Below are 24,760 nucleotides of genomic sequence, written 5' to 3'. Positions count from 1 at the left end.
GAGATTGGAATGACCACGACCCCATTAGGTCATTGTGAGAAGTGAGATGACGTTGTTTTACCATTCAGAGAAGGGGCCACCTGCCGCTTCCTGTTTTCTGATTGGTACTTAGGAGGTGCACAGTATCAAGTCCGATTTACAGAAAAAGAAACTGAGGGCCTAGAATGGGCACAGGATAACAGGGTGCGGTCGCTTGAGCTAGAACCGGGGCCTGCGGACTTGGAGCCCAGTGCTCCCGGAGCTCATGGTCAGCACATCCCCAGCCCCCACTCCGACTCATCCTGGGCCTGGGAGTGTGGGGCTGATCTCGGCCTCGGACGACCTCTGGGATCCGAGGCGCGCTTGGGGATCTTCGGCTCAGACCCCGGAAGCGCCGCGCAGCTCCCGGGAGCGGAGAGAGCGCTCGGGGTTGTCACTTTAAATTAAAAAGAGAGCGGGCGGGCGAGCGCCAGGGAGCGCGCGACGGGCTCCTGGGAGCGTGCCCGGACTGCGGCGCAGCTCCCGACTGCCGCCCCGGCCCGGCAGAGCCCCCGGCCCGCGCCGCGCTCCTCCCAGGCGGGCGCGGGGCGACACTGCAGGGGTGGCTCCGCCGGCGACCGCCGAGCTTGGCGCCGGTGCGTGCGCGCTGCGGGAGGCCGGCGGGAGCTGGGAGCCAGGAGCCAGGAGCCCGAGCCTGAACCCGGACCGGAGCGGCGGCCCCTCCGCGGAGCCGGGGTGAGTACGCGCCCCGAGCGCGGATGAACGCAGTGTCCCCTCGCAGCGCCGGGGACCCCCGGGCTCCGCGCGCCCCGCTCATCTGCACACCCGCGCGGATCGCACACCCGCGCCGCGCTTGCACACACACACGCCCGGAACAACGCACGCCGGGCGCCCTTCCCCGGCCCGGCCACTCCGCGCACTGCGCATCGCCTCGCGCCCCGCACGCCCGCCCCGCGTGTGCACACACGCGGCTCTCTCGGCCATTTACACGCCTCCCCGGCGCCCGCGCTGCACGCACACCCCTCACGCGCACAGCGCCCTGCCTGCCCCCGCTGCCCCGGCCCCGCCTCGCACCTCCTTCCCAGCTCCAGGGTCGGCCCCCCAACGCTTCGGTCCCCAAATATCCTGAGGGTCCCCGCGGGATGGGTGCTGGGTTTTCAGGAAATGCCTCATGTCGCACCCCATTGCCAGGAGGCCCTGGGGGACCAAGGGGATCCTCAGCCTCTGTCTGCTGTCACCAGCCTGGGTGGGGAGCTGTCCAGGGTCTCTCTGCCAACCTTTGATACCATTGCATTTTGGGAGAGGAAGCCTGCCAGTCTCAAGGCCCTGGGGCTGTAGATTTGGGCTGAAGGTGGGGGGAACTGGGGCCAAACAGGGGGACCTGGAGCCAGGCCTGTGGGTGGAGGATCCCTGAGCCAGCCATCCTAGTGACCCCTCTTCCATGGGCTGGAGAGGGACTGGGTGCCCCTCCCCCTCAGCCACTGAGGCCACCCTCCCCACAAAGCACCTGGCAAGTCTGCACCCTGGAATGTCAACCTCTTCCTTGGAATGTCAACCTCTTCCCTGGAATGTCAGCCTCTTCCCGAAGCTAGGGAGTGGGTGACAGGTTGGGCAGCAGCAGCAGCAGCTATGCCTCCTACTAGAAATAGGGAAACTGAGGCTCAGAGAGGGCATGAGACTCACCCAAAGGAACACAGCCAGTCTGGAGAAGGGTCAAGACCCAAGCCCCTGGCCTCTCCACCCTGAAATCTGAAGCCTTCCCCAAGCAACTTTGGAGAGTGGGGTCTCCCAGCCTGGGGTTCCAGCTTGGACCCGGCTTCTCATCAGCGCTGGTGACTACGGGCAAGTAGTGTCCTGCCCTTCAGTTTTCTTACCAGTGCAGTGGGCAGAGGAGCAGCCCTCTCAGAGGGCAGCAGGGAGGGTGTGCTGAAATAACACCTGGTGAGCCCTTGGTACAGAACTCAGCACACAGTATGTGCCCAGGAAATGCCAGCTCCCACCACCCTCTCCGGTTTGTACTGTGGTTTTGTGGGCTTTAGGGAGGGGACGGTGGCAGGATATGGTTATTCCAGAAAGTGGGAGGGAGCCCTTGAAAAGGATCTCAAACCTGAAGCTCCTAAAGAGGCTCCCAGTCAGCGATCGAGGGCTCCCCTGTCCCCACCCCCTGATCCTTCCCATTGCCTGCTGGCCTCCGGGTGAGGGGAGCCAAAAGCTTGCTAGCTCAGGGGCACCGAGCAAGGACATGGGGTGAGGGGGAGCCCCACCCCTGCCAGAGTCACCAAATTCCTGGAAAGCCATGTCTTGATAAGCCCAGGAGGGGTCCTCGGCCCGTGGTCAGATTCCAGTAAGTCTCGTGGCAGGTCTTCCCACCCATCTCCACCCCCAAAAGGCCTGCTCAGGAGGTGGCATGGTGGCCAGGAGCCCAGGCCCAGATCCATCGCACCTTGGAGTCAGTCCCAGTGTTGCTACTCATAGGCTGAGTGACTCCAGCACTGGCTTCCTCATCTGTCAAAGGGAGATCCGTTCACCCATTCAGTGGTCAGGTTTATATCACATGCATACAAGGAGCCAAGCACCACGGGAGGCAGTTAGCATGGACTATGTCTGATTCTCACAGCAAAAGGTAGGTGTTTCTGGGTAGGTATGATTAAGCCTGCATTTGAACCTAGAGGGGTTTTCAGTGAACAAACTCCCTGCAATTTAGGGTGTGGAGGGTTGGGGCCAGAATGAATGGATGGAGTGAGGAAGAGTGTCAGGACAAGGTTCAGATGAGGGTTTGGGATGACTCTGACCGACCCGCGCTGTGCCCCGTCCTGCATGTTGGAACTCAGGGCAGCTCTGGTCGCAGGCTGCCCTGGCCTCGGATCTGCCGTGTCAGCATCGTGTTCCAAGCTGGAGCCGCAGCCCCTCTGCCTGGCAAACCTCCAGGCTGCCAGCAGGAGACTGCCGAGGTTATCATAGTGAGTGGGATGGGGTCAGGGGGTCTCAGGAGTGGTAAGTAAAGCCAGCAGGAAGGGCGCTGGCTGCAGAGCCAGCTCTGGCTCTGTCTCAGCTCTCTGCTTACTGGCTGGTGACCTTGGGCAGATTCACTGACCTTCTCTGAGCCTCACTTTCGTCCTCTGAGGAGTGGGGATGATGACAGGCTCTGCTCCCTAGAGGTCTTGAGCAAGGCCATGGAGAGGGCGTCTTTGAAGTCCACACAGGGCTGTGGCTACTAATAGACAAGGCGCTGGACAGGATGGCAGGCACCGCTCCACCACTCCTGGCTGTCTGTGCAGCTTTGGGCAAGTCACTTAACCTTTCTGAACCTTCTCTAACTCATCCAAAAGCCTGCTTACCATGCTCATGAACCAAGATGCTTCCAGGGGCCAGCAGGTTCTGGAAGTGAATGCAAGGGTAGAAGATGCCAGGTCCAAAGAGCAGATGCCCCATCTGAAGGGCGCAGCCTACTCAGCTCCAGCTCTGGCTCTGGGGTGGGGGAGGCTGAGACCCATTATTCCTAAATCTAACTTTTAAAAGGAAGCCGAAAATCTATTTTCTTTTAAACAAACCCATTTTTCAATGGGAAATCTCCCCAGTTTTTGAATGCTGGCAACTCACTTTGAGACAAACATACCACATCTGCAGGCTGGTAGTGCTGCCCACACGATTCCACTGCTCAAAGTAGGGGGCTTGGGGGCCTTTTGGACCCTGGTGGCTCAGATGGGAAAGAATCTGCCTGCAGTGCAGGAGACCCCGGTTCAATCCCTGGGTTGGGAAGATCCCCTGGAGAAGGGAAAGGCTACCCAGTCCAGTATTCTTACCTGGAGAATGCCATGGACAGAGGAGCCTGGTGGGCGATAGTCCATGGGGTCGAAGAGTCGGACACAACTGAGCAACTAACACTTTCACTTTCACTGGACCATTTACAGGCTAATAATCATAGCAGCTAAGATTTGCCAAACCCCACCTCACTTCCTTCTCCTTCCTCCCTCCTGACACCCTGATCAGGCAGTCATAAACCCCATTTTATAGATGGGACAACTGAGGCTCAGAGCTAGTGAGGGGTAAAATCTGGGGTTCAAAGCTTGCTCAGGTTGCCCTCCTCCCAAGAACCTCAACCTCTCTGTTTCCTCTCCTCCCTCCTCTCAGGCAGAGGTGCTTTGGCCTCTGCCCCTTCACAGGGGTTCTCTATGGGACCTTCTGGCCTGGCTGAGCCTAGTCAATGGTGCCTTCAATGAATGCACAGCTCCCAGGGTGTTGTGATTAGGGGAGGGGAAAGGGTGGGCCATGTGGGAGCCTTGGAAAGATGGGGGCTCCTTGACGGCCAGATGCCCAATATGGCAGATACAGGGTTCGGTCCCCAACTATAGGAACTTGCCACTAGGATGTCCTCAGCCCACTCTAGTATGCTGCTGCCATGGGCTGTCCCAGTGCAGGAAGTCAGCTTGGGCCAGGTAAGCAGGAAATAAAGTCGATAATATGACCAGATTCCAAGCAAGACAGAGGCAGGCCGGGACATGAGTGTTCATATTAACATGTGTGTTTCAACATATCCAGAACCCCTTCTGCCAGGAATTAGGGCCGCCTTGGGCGTGTACACAGTGCCTGATTTGGCCCGCGGGTTCTCAGACAGCTTTTGAAGCCATATGCCCTCCCACAGTAAGGCACAGGGGTTAGGGAGCAAGTGTGGAACAGAATGGCCTGCACTGAACAATTTCCTAGCTGTGTTGCCTGGGCAAGAGACTTCACTGCCCTGCCTCAGGGCTCTCTTCTGCAAACCAGAGATAATCATAGTCCTTACCTCAAGGGGTTGTTAGAGGATTAAATGAGGTAATGTATATGCAAAGTGCTTACAGCTTGAGTGTAAGAAGTACTTGGCAAGGTCCTTATCACCATCTCCAGCCCAGGTTCCAGGAATGAGCTTCCACTTGAACTGGCATGGGTGAAGCCCTTCCTAGTTAGTACGGCCCTCCCATCACCATGACAACTCACATCTCACCGTGGGAGTAGGGGCATCGTCAGGGACCTGGGAGGGAGCAAGGAGCTGTCTGTGGACCTGGGCAGGCTTCGCCCCAGGGCCCTATCCTCCCTGACTTCTCAAGGCCTGCTGCCCTGGGACCCATAGCACTTCCACATGTGCTGGAACACCCTGTCTAGATCAGGAAGCGGCACCCCCGCTTCTTGACTTCAAAGCTACAAATTGGGGAGAACCCCAGGATTCCAGAAAATGCTCACTCCCTGATTGGACCCCAGTCCCAAAGGGAGCCCACAGCCTCCTTTGAGGAGTTGTAAACGGGTCACCACCCAGGAGCTTTTACTTTCTACTGAATGGTGTTTAGATTTTTTGTGAATTGTTTGCAACATTTAAAAATCAAGAAACTGCATGTTAAAAAAATACCGGTATCTGGCTTTTCAGATCTAGCCAGGCTAGACTGGCATTCCCGTGGGAACAGAAAAGCAGCTGCCCTTGGGTAGACAGACACTCTGAAGGTCTGACCACCCATGTCATCCGCATCCCCCAACCCACGGGCACCCCAACTTACCTGCTGGTAACCACCTCTCGGAACCCCGAAGGAACGCAGAGGGTGGAAACCATCCTGTCCTCCATGTCCCTTGAGCTGAGATCCTTACAGCTCACCCCAGCCTTCCTTTAGCAAACCCCCACCCCACTTAGAGCATGTCTGCGAGCTGGTTTACTTGTTAGCAAACACAGTAATAAAACCTGAGCAGTCGCCTGGCTTCAGGTAATGGGTTGTATGAGCTTCTAGACCTTTCTAGAACACCTTAGTCAAACCTTCAGTGGTTCATAAAACTTGGGAGTGGAGGATGGGGAGGAAACCATCCCAAGCAGAGAAAGGACTGATAACAGAATATTGCAGAAATGTAGCATTTCCGGTTCAATGTAAACAAAAACATTTGAACTCAGTCCTAGGGAACACCTGAGGGGGCTGCTCTAATGAGTAGCCAAGTCGCTGATGGTCAGTCTGTTGTTGGTAGGATGGGAATGAAATAGGGTTGCCAGATTTAGCAAATATAAATACGGGATGCCAGTAATTTCTGAGTTTCAGATAAACAGTGAATTTTTTTTTAGTATAAGCATGTCCCATGCAATATTTAGACATACTTTTACCAACAATGAATCAGAAATTCACGTGTCCCTGGGCATCTTGCATTTTTTTCCATCTGGCAACCCTGAAATGGAGAAGAGGGTGGCAGAAGATGAGATGGTTGGATAGCATCACCGATTCAATGGACATGAACTTGGGCAAACTCCAGGAGATAGTGAGGGACAGGGAAGCCTGGTGTGCTGCAGTCCATGGCATTGCAGAGTCGGACACAACTTAGCAACTGAACAACAACAACTCTGAAATGAGGTTTCAGAGTGCTTGAAAAGTGCTTTAAACACTACTTTTTTTTTTTTTTTTAAGGGACATTTTCTATGCTATTTTTTAGAGACATCTTTGGCAGCCAGTGGTTAGGACTCCACATTTTCGCTGCAGAGGGTCCAGGTTCCATCCCTGGTCTGGAAACTAAGATCTGGAAAGCCACAGGGAGTGGCCAAAAGTAAATAAAATGCTATTTTAAAAATCTGCTACTTTTAAGTGATACAAATGAACTTACTTACAAAAGAGAAACAGACTCACAGACTTTGAGAAGGAGCTTATGGTTGCCAGGGGGTGGTGGAGGGATCAGGGGAAGGGATGGTTAGGGAGTTTGCGATGGGCAGATACACACTGCTGTATTTTAAATGGATAACAAACAAGGTCTTACTGTAGAGCACATGGAACTCTGCTCAGTTATGTGGCAGCCTGGATAGGACAGAGGTTTGGGGGAGAATGGATCCATGTACATGTATTGCTGAGTCCCCTCATTGTTCACCTGAATCTATCACAACATGGTTTGCTCATCAGCTATACCCCAATACAAAATAAAAAGTTTAAAATAAATAAAAGTCCACTACATTTGCCCAGGTCCCCTCCACCTGAGTGTGAGCGCTGGATGCTGGGCATGTGGGGCGTGGCGGGGGGGTGGTGACCCTCTGAAGCCCCCTCCACTGACTCTCTTCTCCCTTCCAGTCTCAGCCCCGGCGGCAGGCGGCATGGCTGTGGATGTGGCAGAACACCACCTGAGCGGTGAGTCCCCGCGGCCAGTGAACCACCTCACAGGACCCTCCCACCAGGCCCGGGGTAGGGGTGTCGGTGGGACCCCAGTCATAGCCCCGATCTACTGATAAGGACAGTCAGAGAGTTGCCCAAGGTCACACAGCCCTGGTGGCTCAGATGGTAAAGAATCTGCCCACCAGGTGGGAGACCTAGGTTCAATCCCTGGGTCGGGAGGATGCCCTGGAGAAGAGAAAGGGTCACCCACTCCAGTATTCTTACCTGGAGAATTCCATGGTCGGGGGAGCCTAACAGGCTACAGTCTATGGGGTTGCAAAGAGTTGGACATGACAGAGCAACTACCACTATCACTTTCACACCGGATTGGGACCAGTCTGAGGTCTCTTCTTCTGTCTCTTCCAGTCGCTTGCCTTCCTATGGAAGGACTTGAGGGGATCCCCCAGGAGGCCCCTGTCCTGCTGCTCCCTAAGGTTGAGCCTGTCGTGTGGAATCCACTGCCCTGGGGGCATTCCTGGAGCCAAATGCAAGGAAAACCAGGAAGGTTGATATTAGATGCACAGGATATTGAACCCAGTGGTCATCCAGTCTAGCCATGGCAGCTCCCTTGGGACCAGCCTCAAGACACCAGACACACTCAGGCTGATGGCGGATGGTATCACAGCTGAAATGCACTCGCCATATTTTCTCCTTCTGTTCCCCTCTCCATTTACAGATGGGAGAAGGGAGGCTCAGGAAAGGGACCGTGACTAAGTAACAGACCCAGGACATGGACCCAGGTCTCCCAGGCCGCAGATCCCCATTCCTCCAGCTCCTTCCCTAGCTCAGCCCCCAGCCAGCCCAGGGCAGAGCTGAAGGGCAGACCACCTTTCCCAACTCCCAGCCGGGAATTTTCACTTTCCACCTGCAGGCTCACAGGCCTTGGCCCAGGCCCTGGCGTGGCCTTCAGTGAGTGATGAAACCTCTCTGAGCCTCCACTTACTCACCTGTAAACTGGGGGTGATGCTGCCAGCCTCTGTGAGCTAACATGTGTGAAGTGCCCAACTGTGCAAACACGGCTCTCCCCCGACCTCCGGGCCTTTGCACATGCTATGCCCTTCACTTGGAGCGCTCGCTGCCTCTGCCTGGCTAAGTCCTCGAGACCCGTGTGAGGTTACGAGCACAGAGCTGGAGCCACGTTGTCTGGCAGCTAATCGCTTGTCTATCTCTCAGCTTCCCCGTCTGTAAAATAGGGATAATAATAGCACCATCCTCTCAGAGTTGTCCTGAGGACTCACTGGGTTAATATACAGGAAGTGTTTGGAACAGAGCCTGGCAAAGCGAGGAACAATTATTCCTAAGGCTGCTTCTCTTCATTCCTGGTCTCAGCTCAGACCTCACTTCCCCAGGGGAATTCTTCCCATACGGTCCTGAGGCTGGTACACAATAAAATGAGTAAATAAATGCACATTAACTGTCATCGTTTCATGTCAGCTTCCTGGGGATTTGTCTGTCCTGCTCCCGTTTTGTGCCAACCGGGCTGCTGGCTTCAGGCCCTCAGCCCCTGGGACCCTCACTCTCAGGAGAGCCTGGTGATGCTTAGCCCCCTTGCCTTGTCCACTGCCTGTGTGGACTGTGTCTGCCTCCTGCCAGCACCCAGGCCCCAGTGAGCCTGCTGGGCTGGTTGTGCGTCTGGGTGGGGGACCCGCCCCCCCACCCCCACACACTTCACTCTCCAGTCACCAGGTCCAGCCCCTTCCCATCCCCCACTGACTGGACGTCTGAGAGCCTGGCCCGCTCTGGGCCCACCGTAGCTCCTTGTTCTGATTTTATTTATTCCACAAATTACATTCTTGCAACAGAAGTCAGGAGCACACAGGTTTGCTCGCTCTCTCTCCATCCGCATTTCTTCTGCCTCTTCTTGCCTCTCTGTGGTCTGCCCAGCCCTTGCCTACACGCTGTGTGATTTTTACATCAAATCATGTGGTTATACCGTGTCGGGGATTGATTTTTTTTCCTTTCTCATAACAATGCCTCAGACGGTTCTCTGCATTGCCACAGCGACATCCCGATGACCTCAATTGTCATTCTCAAAGCCCAGTGACCGTCCCTCCTGAGACAGCGGCCACTGGCCCCCTCGGTCAGACCTTGGGGCTGTTTTCAGATTTCTGCCATAAATACAGACTCGCTGACTCACCGCAGACAGGAAACTTGTTGAGATTTTTCCCTTAGAATAACCGTGCCCCCCTCCCACCCCGGGTGGGACCACTGGATGGTGGATGATTTTGGTGTCATGCCCTCTTTCTGGATGAGGAGACAGGAGCCAGGGAGGCGACGTGGCCTCCGGGAGCTGAGGCATCTACACCAGACTCTCCATTTTCCACCCCAGTGGCCTTGAGCCCAGAAATATAAAGAGATGTGTTCCTTAGCTTCTATTAGCCTCAGTTCCCCTCTAGAGACTTCCCAGGTGGCTCAGATGGTAAAGAATCAGCCCGCAGTGCAGGAGACCTGGGTTCACTCCCTGGGTCAGGAAGATCCCCAAAGTGAAGGAAGGGACCCCATAGGATGTGGAGAGCTGGGTAAATGCCAGGGCTGAATGCTGGGCCCTGCCTTTCTCTGGAGCGAGTGTTGTAAATTCTGGTGGAGCTGGCCAGGTTCAGCACAGCGGAGGGTGGGCTGGGGCCTCCCGGGGCTGCATGACTCCGTCCCAAACGCCCCCTTCCCTTACTGTTAACCGGGTGCTCTGAACTCTCTGAGCTTTGCATACCGTCCTCATCCCCAACCAGGGATCGAACCCCAGCCCCCTGCATTGGAAGCAGGGACGTTTGCCACTGGAGCACCAGGGAAGTCCCCTGGCCGCACACTCCTTGCTGCTCCTGCATGTCCCATATTGGGCGTCCCTCTTTGCGAAACCCTCCTGGGATGTTCTCATCATGACGCCCATCGCTGTGCTGTAAAGATTTGCCCACCCCCGGGGACTGTGACCCACTTAAGGGACTGAGCCTGGGGCTCCAGGGGGTCCTCGCACGTAGTAGGTGCTCAATGGCTGTGTGATGAGAAACCTCCCCTCCTGAAACACCCTCCTTACATCTCTCCCCCCTGCTGCTGGGGACCTGTGCGGGCAGAGGCCAGGTGGGGCAGTGGTTACCCCTGCTTGCTCTGGAGTCTGGCGGCCAGAATTGGAATCCCAGCATCACCCCTTCCTGGTTCTGTGACCTTGGGCAGGTTCTTGTGTGCCTGGGTGTCCCCAATTGAACCCAGTGTAGAGGCAACACTGAGAACGCTTTAGAGAACTGTATTTGCCAACAGTTCAGTCTTTTCCGAAATGAACCTTACTGTCTCGTTGACTTCTCTGGGGGATTGAAGAACCAGGTTTCCCAGTAGAGTGACTTAACATTTATGGTTCTGCCATGGGCCAAGCACTGTGCTAGGTGAGGACCTACCCAGCACAGCTGAGGGGATGGTTAATTACCATTTGGGGACAGTGAGGCTCAGATAAGGAAAGTTATTGACTCACCAGTGCACAAAAAGCATCTGAGCATCTAGATTTGTCCCCAAGCCCTGCACAGCCTACAGCCACCTCTCACTTCTGGTTGGAGTGTTTTTGTTTGTATGTTGTTTGTCTTTCAGGAATAATTTTAGGGATATAAAACTCACATGCCATACATTCACTTACTTAAAAGGTACAGTTCAAAAAAAAAAAAAAAAGGTACAGTTCAGTGGGCTGTAGTTAGTCTATTGTGCAAGCATGAGCACAGTCAATTTTTAGAATATATTCATCACCCCAAAAAGAATTCCCATACTCCACGCCCCCCACCGCTCCCCGCACCAGCCCTTGACACTAATTTACTTTCTGTCTGTAGAGATTCCCTATTTTGGACATTTCATAGAAATAGAATCATACAGCATACGGTCTTTTGGGACTAGCTCCCTTCACTCAGCATGATGTTTTCAAGGTTCATCCATGTTGGAGCATGTATCAGTACTTCATTCCTTTTTATTGATGAATAATATTCCACTGTAAGAAAGTACTACATTTTATTTTTCCATTCATCGACTAATGTGCATTGGGTTCTTCTTGATGAAGGTTGAGGCATAAAGGGGGATCATTTCTTTTTCCCCCCCAAGCCCCCTTCCACTTCCCCGCAGATCCCAAAAGTCTGCTTTGATTATCCAGAAGCAGAAGTCCTCTAAAGGCTGAGAGAACTCAAAGAGGCATGAACAACCCAATTCGTGTAAAGCCTAAGGAATATTTAACTACTGTTCTCAGCTCTTCATCTGCTCTAACCAAGTGTTGCTCCTGCTAGAAATGTGTTTTTGTGGAAAGCAGCTGAAAGCAGAAATCAGAGAGTGTATATCTCGTTCCACACTGGAACCCCAGCACCCAGCACGACACCTGGCATAACAGACACTCAATAAATATTTATTCAGGGACTTCCCTGGTGGTTAAGACTTCACCTGCAAGGGTGCAGGTTCAATCCCGGGTTGGGGAGCGAAGATCCCACGAGCCTCAAAGCCAAAAAACCAAACCATAAAACAGAAGTAACATCATAACAAATTCAATAAAGATTAGAAAATATATATATTTGTTCAATGAATAAGCAAGTCAGTGCTGAACTGGGGGCTCCCTGGGTGGGGATGTATAATGATTGAGAGGCCCCAAGGCCCATTAATGAGAGACTACTCTGCTCTTGCCTTCAGTCATCAAGAGCCCCCCTGACTGGGAGGTGGGTGTCTACGCTGCTGGGGCCCTGGCACTGCTGGGAATTGCAGCCGTGAGCCTGTGGAAGCTCTGGACGTCGGGGAGCTTCCCCAGCCCCTCCCCATTCCCAAACTATGACTACAGATACCTTCAGCAGAAGTATGGTGAGACCTACGCAGAGGCCAGGCAGAAGGTGAGGCTTCTGTTCCCATGGGTGCACACCCCCCACCCCTGCCTCCACCATCCACTCTCAGGATTGACCCCCAATCCCTCCCCAACTCGCTCCCGGTTAATTTCCTCCTGTGAACAGAGTCCCTTGTCCTCCTCCACATCTCCAACAGAGCCCAGCTAGGTAATCAATGAATACTTGGTGAATGAATGAATGCTTTGCATTTAAAACACCATCCTGGGAATTCCCTTGTGGGCCAGGGGTTAGGACTTTGTACTTTCACTCCCGGGGCCTGGGTAAACTGGGTAATTTGGGATTCCACAAGTGATGCCAAATTTTAAAAGCAAAGCAAAAAAAAAAAAAGAAAAAAAACCCAAACAAACAAACCCTCCCCACCATCTTGTGAAAAATACAGGAAAATAAAAACAAGAAAAACTTCCCCAAAAGCCACAACCCAGAGGTAAGCTACCATGAGTTATTTTCCAGTATTTTAAATCTAGCCCCCGCCCCAATCTTTTTTCCATGCATAGTTTTTATACAGTGGATGTCATTTCTCCACAGAATTTAACACCCTACTCTTTTCATCTCACTTAAAGTTGAAGCACTTTCTCATATTGTTGATCATAAACATCATTTTAATGACTGCATAAGATTCTTTTTTATGTATGTGCCGTGATTTACTAAATGCCACCATAAATAATACAGTAAGTGGTTTATATGTCAAACTTTGTCTTTGTATGGGATTATGTACTTTGAAAGGATGCCCAGATGTGAAATTACTGTATCAGGGAGTGTAAACATTTTTAGGGCTCTCTATATATTGCTAAACATTTCATCACTTGACACTTGGCAGAGGATTTTGCTAACATCATGAAGAGTTCCAGAAAGCACAGCCAGAACCTGTTACCAGACAAGGGCCCCTCGTGCTTCACTCATTTGAGGTTTTGGAAGGAATGATCTCTTACTCTGTTGGGAGGACTGTAAATTGGCACAACTTTTTCAAAGAGCGTTTTGGACACATGTGTCAAAAGCTGTCAAAAGGACTGTGTCCTTTAAGTCGAGATTTTAAGAAAGTTATTCAATGCTTTATGGTTTATGTTTGTGAAAAACAAGATAAATGTCCAACAGTAGGGGAATAGTAACATAAACTATGGCTATCCACTTAACAGCAAATTAATGGGGCCATTAAAAAATACGATAACGAAAACTACCAACAAGGGAGATACTTACTGCACACAGGCTTTTGTTTTCTCAAATCCCAAGATCAACTTAGAGAAAAGAAAAATTTGCCTATTAGAGTTAGTGTTATCCAACATGAAAGCTTTCTCATGTGGTAGACTTTTTGTAAGCTTCCTTTGAGGCTGCTCCATTATCTGTTGAGTATCTGTAGTCTAGTTTTCTTACCCATTCCCCTTCTGCTGGACACTAAGATTGCTAACTATTTCTCCTTTTCCTACACGTCATCTCAGTGAACATCTTTATTAATGAAATTCAGTTTATATAAACAAACATTTTGAGAAAAGGCTCTCTTGTATCTTGGATAGAGACAGAAAACTAAGTAACATGAAATAATACTAAAGAAGGATGTTCCTGACTAAGGCATGCCCTGTTTTTGCAAAAGGGGAGCTAGGAGGTGTCTTGCCTGAACCGGGCTAACCACATGTCTTCAAGACCAAGCCTATTGCCCTCCGATGCTCCCACGCCCCTTCTTCTCACCCTAGAGAGTACCGGCCTGGAATGCACAGCGCGCCAGCACTAGGGGGCCCCCCAGTCGCAAAGGCAGCCTCAGCATCGAGGACACCTTTGAAAGCATCAGCGAGCTGGGGCCCCTGGAGCTGATGGGCCGCGAGCTGGACCTGGCCCCCTACGGGACCCTCCGGAAATCCCAATCGGCCGACTCTCTGAACTCCGTCTCCTCCGTCAGCAACAACTTCGGGCAGGACTTCACGCTGGGCCAGGTGGAGGTGAGCATGGACTACGACGCCGCCTCCCACACCCTCCACGTGGCTGTGCTGCAGGGCAAGGACCTCCTGGAGCGGGAGGAAGCCAGCTTCGAGTCCTGCTTCATGCGTGTCAGCCTGCTGCCGGACGAGCAGATCGTGGGCATTTCCCGGGTGAGTGGCGGCTTGGGGGCGGGGCAAAGGGCGGGGGCGGGGCAAAGGGCGGGGCGGGGCAAAGGGCAGGGGCGGGGCGGGGTGTGCCCCGGACTCGCAGGAGTCCTGCCCCTGCAGGCAGGGCTGCTGGGCCAGGCAGGATCTGAGGAGGGCGCCAGAGAGCGAGTTTGGATGGTGATCCCAGAGTGGAAGGTGCTGGCTATAGCGAGGACAGACCTGAGAGTCTGGGGCCTCCACCTGGGGGCCCCCACTGTGTGCAGTTCTCGGCAATCCTACCACACGAATCCAGTGTAACTGTCCATTTGTCAATTGTGTCAACTTCAGGTCCTGGCAGGGAAGGGATGACAGGTTCATGTTGGCTCATTTGGGGAGAGTTCGGTAACAGGACCGTTATAAAGTTGTGGTGGTATGTAGGGCGACCTCAGGGATGGCGTGGTATCCTGGTCCGAGGGGATGGGGGCAGGGGAAGTTACCCAGAGACCACTGTGTGCCCAGGGCCATCTGGATAAGGACTATGTCCCTTGGTTAAGGAGTGCGATCAACTCATAGCCATCCTGCTGAGAAGGACCAGGGGAATAAGCACCCTGACCTCCCTCCAGCTTTTGTTTTCCCTCCAGTGACCCCTACTGGCCAGCCCCAGGGAGCCTGGTGATGTAGCCCTTGGAGGTCAGCTCTTGGGGCTGAAAGCAGTGGGAGGGAGGCTGCAGAATAAGCTGGAAAGGGCATGAAGAGGGACCCAGCAACCTGCTCCAGGCTTCCGCTCCAGATGGCACCCCCGCCTTGCCAAGAGAGAGCGAGGTCTACACCATACTGCCCGGCACCAGCAAAGGTCAGCCCAGCATGGCCTCTGACCACAGCAGGAGGAGCCTGAGGTCCAGGCCCCAGTGTCCAGTCCTGTTTCCCATGCTGAAAACGGGCTGCTCCTCAGCGGTGAAGACTATCGTTCCCCTCCTGTCCCACCCTGCCCCCTCACTCCAGGAGGGTCTAGAACCAATGTAGGGCTAAGAAGGGGAGGCCAGCTTCAGAGAGGCAGTGCAGGGTATGCTTAGGAACAGCACTGTGGAGCCTGACTTCCTGGGTTCAAATGCTGCTTCTCTGCTTCCTTGAAGTGTGACCTGGAGTGAGTCACTTAAACACTCGTGACTCAGTTTCCCCATCTGTCAGATGAGCATCGTCATGCTTGAGGAAGGAATGCATTAATATCTGCAAAGTCCTGGGACTTCCCTGGTGGTCCAACGGCTAAGACTGTGCTCCCAAAGCAGGGGGCCTGGGTTTGACAGCAGGGACTAGATCCCACATGCTGCAACTAAGACCCAGCGCAGCCAAACACATATAGTGCTCAGCCATGTCCGACTCTTTGCGACCCCATGGACTGCCCACCAGGCTCCTCTGTCCAGGGGAGTCTCCAGGCAAGAATACTGGAATGGGTTGCCATGCCTTCCTCCAGGGGATCTTCCCAATCCAGGGATCAAGCCCAGGTCTCCTGCATTGCAGGCAGATTCTTTGCCAGCTGAGCTATCAGGGAAGCCCAATATACATATATATGCTGCATGCTGTCTCTTCAGTCGTGTCTGACTCTTTGCGACCCTATGGATGGTAACCCGCCAGGCTCCTCTGTCCATGGGATTTTCCAAGCAAGAATACTGGAGTGGGTTTCCACTTCCTTCTCCACTATGTGTGTATATATATTAAAAGTGCGTAGCCCAGTCCTTGGTCAGCTCTGCATGGATTGTCTGTCAGAACCGTGAAGTGTTCTCTGGCCCAGAGCCACGCTGCCTGCAGCCTCAGCTGCCTGGAGGGCCCTGGGTGGTTCTGGGTCCTTCCCTTGAGGGGACAGGCTGACAGCTGCCGCCACAGCCTGATGTGTGCTGAGAACCTGGTTCACAGCGCTCGGCCCATCTGCATCCCTCTCATTAGCCCCAGGGATGGGGGATGGATTGAGGGCATCTTACAGATGAGGAGACTGAGGCTCATGGAAGTCCTTTGCCCATGAGATCCCCAGCAAGTGAGCTGGAGATCCAGAACTCGACCCCAGAGTTCTCCGTCTACATGCTCATAGAGTGCATGGATGATCAGGGAGCCTGCACTCCTATGGGCAGGGGACAGTCAAGAGGCTGGTTTGGCCAGAGGAAGGAATTTAGGGCCAAAGAAGACCTGAATGCCAGGGTCAGGATCAGGAGGTGGGCTTTGTCCAATGGGGGAGGAGCCCTTGATGCTTGAGCAGGTGACCGGGTTGGGTGTGCAGCTCCCAGGTCGGTGTAACAGCCTATCCTCAGCCCGGAGTGTGACTGGAGAGTGTGACTCAGGACACTTGGAGGTGCTGACAGGTTTATTCCCAGAAATGCAGGCGCCTTAGCACCCCAGCTCGCCAATCTCAGTGAATAGGGGGGCAGATGCCCAGCTTCAGGCAAGGTACCAGGGATGACAGCTCCTCTCTTAAAATATCGCCAGGCAGTGACTAAGGCAGCCCCCCACGGAGAGGGGAGCAGGGCCCGCGCGTGCACCTGCCCAGGGGACAGCCCACAGCTTCCTGGGAGGAAGCCAGTAGCGCCCACCAGGCAGGACTAGGCTTAGGAACAGAGTCTTCCCAGTCCTGCCTCATCATTCCATCCATCCATCTGCCCCATGACATTCAGAGCATCCTGGGCCAGGCCCCACGGGGGCTGGACATCTAAGGCTCTCAGCTTCACAGGCAGTTATCCCTCCTCACTGTATGCCTGGCCCCAGGGCTGGACTTGAACATGTGCCAGAAAGATGGCCATCTCAGCTGGCACATGGCAAGGGTTCTGTGGAGCCATGGGCACTGAGGATGGGAATTAGTTGGGGTCAGTTTGTTAAGCTTTGAATGCCAGCCCACTAGATGGCCACCTCTGAGAGGAGGACAGGGGGCTTTTATATCATCAGGGCTGAGCCACCAAAGAAAGGATCGACATTGAGGTGTGGGGTCAACAGAGCTCGATGGTAGCCCAGGCCTCCGGGCTCCCCCGTCCAGTGCTCTCTCCCTACCATGGGCTCGCCGGCATCTTCTGCTGCCTCCTCCCCAGCATCGGACCTCCTTCTACCGCCCTTTCTCTCTGCAGATCCAGAGGAACGCCTACTCCATCTTCTTCGATGAGAAGTTCTCCATCCCGCTGGACCCCGCAGCCCTGGAGGAGAAGAGCCTGCGGTTTTCAGTGTTTGGTATCGATGAAGATGAGCGGAATGTGAGCACGGGGGTGGTGGAGCTGAAGCTCTCTGTCCTTGACCTCCCGCTACAGCCCTTCAGCGGCTGGCTCTACCTGCAGGACCAGAACAAGGTCAGTATGCCCACCTGCATGTGCCAGGATGGCTTCACGGGTGTATACTTTAGATGAGGGAATCCACTGTCCTCAAAACAGCCTGAATGCCAACATCTTTAGATTAGCTCAGTTGGTAAAGAATCCACCTGCAACGCAGGAGACCCCAGTTTGATTCCTGGGTCTGGAAGATCCGCTGGAGAAGGGATAGGCTACCCACTCCAGTATTCTTGGGCTTCCCCTGTGGCTCAGCTGGTAAAGAATTCGCCTGCAATGCGGGAGACCTGGATTTGGTCCCTGGGTTGGGAAGATCCCCTGGAGAAAGGAAAGGCTACCCACTCCAGTATTCTGGCCTAGAGAATTCCATGGACTGTCTAGTCCATGGGGTCGCAAAGAGTCGGACAGGACTGAGAGACTTTCACTTTCACTTTTAGGAGATTAGAGAAAGAGAGCCACATTCAGAGAAACTGAGGTTACTGCATGCAAATGAATGGCCATTGACCACTGTTTACACCTCTTCTACTGCTTCTACCACCAAACCTTAAGAAGCTCGACTCCTGTAGAGGTTCTGTTAGGGAAGTAGCTCTCTGGCCCTCAAGTGAGTTATTTCAGATGGAGGCCAAGCTGAAGTTCAGCTTCCTAAGTGTAGTAGTGCTTGGGGAGCATCACTGTTATTTAAGTAAGTGAACATGACAGTGTTCATCACTCAGTTTTGGCGACCCTATCGACTGTAGCCCGCCAGGCTCCTCTGTCCATGAAATTCTCCAGACAAGAATGCTGGAGTGGGTTGCCATGCCCTCCTCCAGGGGATCTTCCTGACCCACGGATCGAACCCAGGTCTCCTGCATTGCAGGCAGATTCTTTACCATCTGAGCCAGTATTTAAGCAAATGATCTGTTAATTCCAGTCCACCAGGACCCTCTAAGTGCTACTACCACAGAATGTTTTCTTCGGTCTGGAATGAGGGAACGTAACTGCATTTGTTGTGACATTTGACAGGCAACCTCTGGTCCTCCTTCCAAGGCAGGACCATACCCAGTGGGAGGTGGGGAGAGTACCATGGAGTAGGGGAGGGGTCCCTCTCTCAATCCCACCAGCTTGGTGCCCTGGGGTAAGGAGCCTTAAGAGCAGCAACTTCTCAATGGAGAAGGAAGGGCAGAAGCCCTCTGAGCCACCCACTTGTCCTCCAGGCCGCCGACGCCGTGGGCGAGATCCTGCTGTCCCTCAGCTACCTCCCAACGGCCGAGCGCCTTACCGTGGTCGTGGTGAAAGCCAAGAATCTCATCTGGACCAATGACAAGACCACAGCGGGTAAGGCCCTGCTGGCTGCCTGGCTCCTCCGTGTGGCAGGTGGGAGCTGTGCCCTAGCTGCTAAGCCCTGGGCACCTGAGGGCATCAGCAGGTGTAGGGCCCAGCGCCAGGCTCCCCACCCCCGGCCTAGGCTGAGCTCAGGAGCTCTGGACGGTGGGAAGATTAAGCTCGCTGGGGAAGCATGGGAACCATGGAGCGGGGGCAGGGAGCCCCTGGGGGGAGGGATGCGACTCTGAGAGCAGGAAGCTAGGGCACTGGTATGAAAACAGCGGGCAATCCCAGAGGCTGGACTGCATCCCAAATCCCAAACGGGGACCAGGGCCACCGAGACGGTGTGGGTATCAGGCGGGGCCTGATGTCTCAGGTCTGCGTGAACCTCAACCCCAGGTAACTGAAGACTGAGGGCTGCAGGAGCCTGGCTGGGAGCCTGGGGGACCCCGGGTCCCGGCAGGTGTAGCAAGGACACCGAGTGGGCAGTAAGTGACGAGCAGACAGCGACTCGTTATTCCAGAGCCGCACGTCCTTGAGTCAGGCTCCACTGAACTGGCGTCGGGTGACTCAGGGCTGACGTCTGCGTTTGGGCCATTTATAGAGTGAAAAATGATGGATCTGTGGAGCTCCCCCAAGCATCACGTGAGGGGAGCATGCACATGGGCTGGGAGGCAGGCTGCCAGAGTCCAAAGCCCAGATCTTCTCTTGATGTGCGTGTGAGCCTCAGTTTTCTCATCTCTAAAATAGGAAAGAAAGGACTGGTGACGGAACTGCGAGAGAGAATGGTGATAGAGAAGGTTTGGAGGGACTTCCCTGGTGGTCGAGCGGCTACGAATCTGCATTCCCAATCCAGGCAGTCTAGGTTCGATCCCTGGTCAGGGAACTAGATCCTACATGTCTCAACTAAGAGTTCACAGGCCACAAAGAAAATTGAAGCTCGTGCCTGCTGCCACTAAGATCTGGTGCAGCCAAAGAGCTTTGTTAAAAAAACAGTGAATGTTTGGGGAGTTTGGAACCAGTGCGCTGCCGTGACTGGGCAGGTCTATGCCAAGTGAGTGGCCCTCACGCCATCCCCCTCCCCACCCACAGACCCCTTCGTCAAGGTGTACCTGCTGCAGGATGGGAGGAAGATGAGCAAAAAGAAGACAGCTGTGAAGAGGGACGACCCGAACCCAGTGTTCAATGAAGCCATGATCTTCTCCGTGCCGGCCACTGTGCTCCAGGTGAGGGGGGATGGCGCAGGGGAGGGGCCCTCCATTCCCTCCAGCCTCGATCCTCGGGACTCCTGCAGACCCAAAGCCATCACCTTTCTAGTGAGCAACATGTACTGAGCACCCGCTAGGTACCAGCCCTCTGGTGGGTGCTGGGGATACGGGCACTGCTTCCTGGGCGCTCACAGCGGACAGGCAGGGAAGTCCCCAGACAGTGCCAGCCCACGAGGAACACCCAGACCTTGGCAGCCAGGCTCGGCTCAGCAGGTGGGGCTAGCTAAGCTGAGATCTGGGGGAAGACGGTTCCCAGGGGAGGGAACTGCACAGGCCTAGGGATGAGCCGGGGCTGGGCCAAGGCCCAGATGTCAGGCCCCCCGGTCTCCTGAGATTCTGCCTGCAGAGGCCTGGCTGACCTCCCCAGACGCCCTTGGCCTTCAGAAGGCAATGTGCTCCAGGGAGACCCCCTTCCCGGCAAAGATATCACAGACCGAGGGTGGGAGGACTGCAGAGGATGTGGCCTGGGCCACACTGGTAACCTGGCTTGCCTGCCTCAGAGGATGGGGAGCTCATCACCTTCCTTAATCTTTCCTTCCATCCATCTTTTTTGTACCTTAAGCCCAAACCTGCCCCTTGGCCCTGGGGCTGTACAGAAACCCCTAGTCTCCCCTCCTGGGACACCCTGTCTGAATTTGAAAACCCAGAACTCCACCTCACTCTGGGTGTTCTGAATCCAGGCAGACATCTCAGCGTCCCTGGCTGGTCCTCCCCTGCCACTCTCATGGGGCAGGCCACCCCTCTGCCCTCCGCTTCCCCTGGGTGGTCATCCTGCCACTTCTGCTTCACAGCCTCTTAGGGCGGGCTGACTCTTGGGACGAAGCGGGGTGAGGGGGTGCTGAGGGGTGGGGGAGAGGAAGGAGAGAAGTCAGGCTGGGTTCCAGTCTCAGCTTCACTACTTTGATCTCAAGCAACTTCTTTCCTCCCTTCCTAAATTATGAGTCCAGCATATTATCTCAGGCACAACATCAGACATCCATAATGTTCTGACTGCATGCAGTCACTGTTGTAAGTGCTGTACGCTTTTTAACTCATTTTGTTCCTGGAACAGATAGGAACTATGAGTACCACCCGTTTTAGAGATGGGGAAACTGAGGTAGAAAGAGCCCAAGTCATTGCCCAAGTTCACCCAGAAAGGAAGCATTGAGGCGGGGCTGTGGGGTCAGACAAGTCACAGGTGAGGATTCAGGGGGGCCATGCCTGGCACCCTGCTGGGGTCTGGGGGCCACGGGGGACCTCTGGCATTGCCCCTGGTCCCCAGCACCTATGTCACTCCCTGCCCAGGACCTGTCTCTCCGTGTGACGGTGGCTGAGAGCAGCAGTGACGGCCGTGGGGACAACGTGGGCCACGTCATCATTGGGCCGTCGGCCAGTGGCATGGGCACCACCCACTGGAACCAGATGCTGGCCACGCTGCGCAGGCCCGTGTCCATGTGGCACCCCGTCCGGCGAAACTAGCAGCCGGGGCAGGGCCAGGGCAGGCACCAGAGCCTGGCATGAGCCAAGCTCTGACACCCTTCTCTGTCGTCCGGCTGGAACCATGAACGCCGGGGTCCCCGGTGGAGCCCCCGTGAGCCATCATGATCCCTCTGTGCAAGCTGTGGTGGAGGAACGGGCCTGGCTGGATGTCAGAGGACCCAGGGCTGTCTCCCACTGAGGACCAGCTGTGACTGGGCCGGGACCCGGGGAGCACAGCCAGGCATCGGACCCCTGTGCCCCCATTTTCAGATCCCCAGCAGGTCTGTCCCTCGGCCTGGGGGGACCTTGGCCTCTCAGAGCTCCCCACACCCCACCCCTGCTGGGAAGCCATGCACAGGGACCCTGTGAGTCTTGGGGGCTGGGTGCTGTGTGAGGCACAGGCTGGGGTGACATGAACAAGGCCAGCCCCTAGGACATCAGGGAGATGAGATCCCCCCTGCCCCGGTGATCTCGGTGCAGATGGAGGCCCTGCTTCGAGGACCTGTGGAGGGCTCAGGGGTCCGGGGCGGGGAATGGGGGGCAACACGGCAGCTGCGCTGGGAGAGGCAGGGAGAGAGCTCAGTCCCGGGCCGCAGCCCAGCCCAGGCCAAGCTGAGTAGGATTGTGACCGCGTCACAAACGCAGTCTTCCACTGCTGCCGTGGACACAGGGCCCCTCTCTAAGCAGGAGGAGAGGCCGAGGGACCAGGCCAAGCGGTGGCCCACAGGCCACCTGGGACAGCACCTCCAGCCTCATCCTCTGTGAAATCTAATTCCTAGAACTGTAACCCTCATAAGGCCCAGGGGTCCAGAGGCCCAGCCCCAGCCCAGGCCAGCCCAGGGCCAGGGGACACGCAGCTGGCCAGCCCCTGCAGCCTGGGAGACCCTCCTCTCTTTTCAACCCAGATCTGTGTTAGGCCCACACAAATCAGGCCCTGGCTCCACCGTGTTGGTTGGTGTCCCTCCAGGCCAGGCCCTGTGGGGAAGAGAGACGCCTCAGCTGAGGGGGGCTGGGGGGCAATGGGGTGGACAGGATATAGACTGCCGGGGGCCTGGGAGAGGCTCTGTGGGCGCAGGCTCTGAGAGGACGCGGTGGAGTCCCCGGGGCGGGACCTTGGAGAAGGGGTGGCCGGAGCGCTGGTCAGGAGGGGAAGTTGAGGGGGGTCAGGATGGAGCTGGGGGGACAGGTTTGAAGCCCAAGGAAGGAAGGAGGTGGCTCTGGAGGCCAGTTCAAACCATCAGAACACCAGATGCCTGAGGCTGAGCTCCAGAAGCAGACCCTGAGATTCTCAGGCGAGGGGTTGACTCGGGGAGAGCCATCAGGAGAAACATTTAAGGCCAGGATGGAGCTCTGGGGCAAGAGAAGAGGCCGGCAGGTTGTGGCTTCAGGGGAGCCCAGCTTCGGCCCCTTGGGGAGGGGGGTGCTCTGACGTGTGGATGGCACCCCAGGGGGCTCCAGCCTGGAAGCCAGGGCAGGGTTGTTACAGGCCCACAGGAGTCTTTGGCTCCCACCCCACCCCAGCTGGAGGGAAGGTGTGCCTGGCCTTCCAGGTATCACCAAGGCAAGCTCCAAGCTGCCAGAGGCAGCCCCAGAGAAGCAGGTGGGGGTGCGCCCCTTGTCCTGAGGGGTTGGGGGTCCCCCAGGCCACAGGGATGGGGGTGGGGAGGAGACACGGTAACATGCCCCGCAGGCCCACCCTCCGGTGAGAGGTGGGTTCTCCGGCTGGCTGCCTCTGGAGACCCAGGCTCACCCAGGTACCCCCCAATGAGGTGGGGGGCCCCGGGGTGGTCATGGGACTGGAGGCCAGACGGTGGCTGTCCCCACCTGATGTGGCCATGGCCCAGCCCTGAGGCCAGGTTGTCCAGTGGGTGGAGGTCTGCGTGCCCCAGGCCAGCCCAGGGCCGGGGGACATGCAGCCTGCCAGCCCCTGCAGACTGGAAGACCCTCCTCTCTTTTCAACCCAGTGGCTCTGCCTGGCAGGCCGTGAGGTGTACTCCCCCCTTCTCGTCCCCCTCCACCCCTCCCCCTAACTGCATGAAATGCCGACTGTGCACCCGGATGGGCGTGGTGGGGACCGAGTATGTCGACTGGAATGATTCTAGAACCAAAATAAAGCTGGGGCAGGAAGGAGGGGGCTGCCGGGGAGCCCCGCTCGCCCCAAATCACCTTTGTCTCCGGAAATCAGGGCCTCGGGCCTCGGTGAGGGTTGCTGTGAGCATGCCTTCCCCTGCTGCTTGGACGCCAAAGGGTCAGGAGGCTCCCCCGTGGGGAGGCCATCCCAAGGACCAATGCCATCAGGCTGTCAGGGAGGCTCTGAGAAGGGGCCCTGAGCCCGCCTGACTGGGAGAATGGCTGTCAGGAGTCTCAAGGAAGGCCACTCAGGAGTGTCGCTGAGCTGTCTTCAGGGCAAGAGGGACAAGTCACTCCAGTCGTGTCCAACTCTTTGAGACCACATGGACTGTAGCCCGCCAGGCTCCTCTGTCCATGGGAGTCTCCAGACAAGGATACTGGAGCGGGTTGCCATTTCCTTCTCCAGAAGATCTTGCCCACCCAGGAATCGAGCCTACATCTCTTATGTCTCCTGCACTGGCAAGCGAGTTCTTTACCACCAGCGCCACCTGGCAAGAGAGATAAGGCCAAAAAAAGGTGGATGAGACCAAAAGAGCCTTCCTGGCAGGAGAAACAGCGTGTGGAAAAGGGCAGGAGTGGAAAAACCTTGGTCAACTTATCAGCCTTGCTAGAGCAAACTCAGGGAGAATGGGGAGAAGGGAACCGGGGGAGAGGCTTGGAGGGGAGATAGGCCATGTGCGTTCAGTGAGAGCTGGTGCCTGGCCTGCAACCCTGCAGACTTAAGAGGCAGGTACTGTTGTGGGCCTCTTTTTTTTTTTTTTGCAAATGTGGAAACTGAAACTCAGAGAGGTTAGGTAACTAGCCCAAGGTCACACAGCCAGAGCATCTCAGAGCTGGGGTTTGAGCTCAAGCTCTGTGGCTCTTGAGCTTATGACTCAACTAACTAGACCACACTGCCTCCTTCCCCAGCTTCTCGAGGGCGGGGCTGAGGGGCAGCAGAGATGCCCCTCCGGATCCCAGGTTGCTCTGGTTTTCCCCTCTCCTGTCCTGGAAGATCACAGCAAGCATGGGAGAAGGAGAATCTGGGCCAGGGGGCAGAAGGGGAGCACGGGGGAGGGTTCCCAGGAGGCCTGCCCACCTCAGGGCCCAAGTGAAGAGCTTCTGTAGAATTCCTGCCCCCCGCTCCCCCACACCCAGTAGACAGTGGTAACCAGTGAATCAGGCTCTGCAGGAGCCCAGAAAGAGAGGAATCAGGGAAGACTTCCTGGAGGAGACAGCAGAGTGGGACGGACTGAGCACGTGGTGGAGGGAGAGAGCTCAAGGCAGGGAAACCACCTGCACAGGTGT

At 55.5% G+C, this 24,760-nt stretch overlaps 1 protein-coding gene across 3 annotated transcripts; it reads left to right on the top strand.

Moving 5' to 3' along the window:
* On the top strand, positions 1-23,509 carry SYT12 (synaptotagmin 12). Of its 3 annotated transcripts, XM_043925463.1 has the most exons (8): positions 1-714; positions 7,038-7,094; positions 11,760-11,953; positions 13,651-14,043; positions 17,124-17,339; positions 18,509-18,629; positions 19,710-19,843; positions 21,170-23,509. In XM_043925463.1, the coding sequence occupies exons 2-8, from the start codon at positions 7,061-7,063 to the stop codon at positions 21,341-21,343; spliced, it is 1,266 nt and encodes a 421-aa protein (XP_043781398.1). In that variant the 5' UTR covers positions 1-714; positions 7,038-7,060; the 3' UTR covers positions 21,344-23,509. The 3 variants fall into 3 exon arrangements, with proteins under 3 accessions (XP_043781398.1, XP_043781407.1, XP_043781417.1); XM_043925472.1 differs by lacking the exon at positions 1-714 and having other exon boundaries at positions 7,032-7,094; XM_043925482.1 differs by lacking the exons at positions 1-714; positions 7,038-7,094 and having other exon boundaries at positions 11,823-11,953; positions 13,551-14,043.
* The last annotated feature ends 1,251 nt before the right edge of the window (positions 23,510-24,760 follow it).

This window comes from Cervus elaphus, chromosome 2 (genome assembly GCF_910594005.1).
Source record: "Cervus elaphus chromosome 2, mCerEla1.1, whole genome shotgun sequence".
Lineage (NCBI taxonomy): Eukaryota > Metazoa > Chordata > Mammalia > Artiodactyla > Cervidae > Cervus > Cervus elaphus.
The sequence above is the reverse complement of the archived record's forward strand: the minus strand, read 5'-3'. Positions and strand labels throughout refer to the sequence as shown.

Bases quoted from the DNA above. Each gene is read 5' to 3' on its own strand.
- SYT12 (XM_043925463.1), top strand. From the start codon at position 7,061: ATGGCTGTGGATGTGGCAGAACACCACCTGAGCG. The intron at 17,340-18,508 runs GTCAGTATGCCC...CTTGTCCTCCAG, and splicing joins ACCTGCAGGACCAGAACAAG to GCCGCCGACGCCGTGGGCGA. The intron at 18,630-19,709 runs GTAAGGCCCTGC...CCCCACCCACAG, and splicing joins CAATGACAAGACCACAGCGG to ACCCCTTCGTCAAGGTGTAC.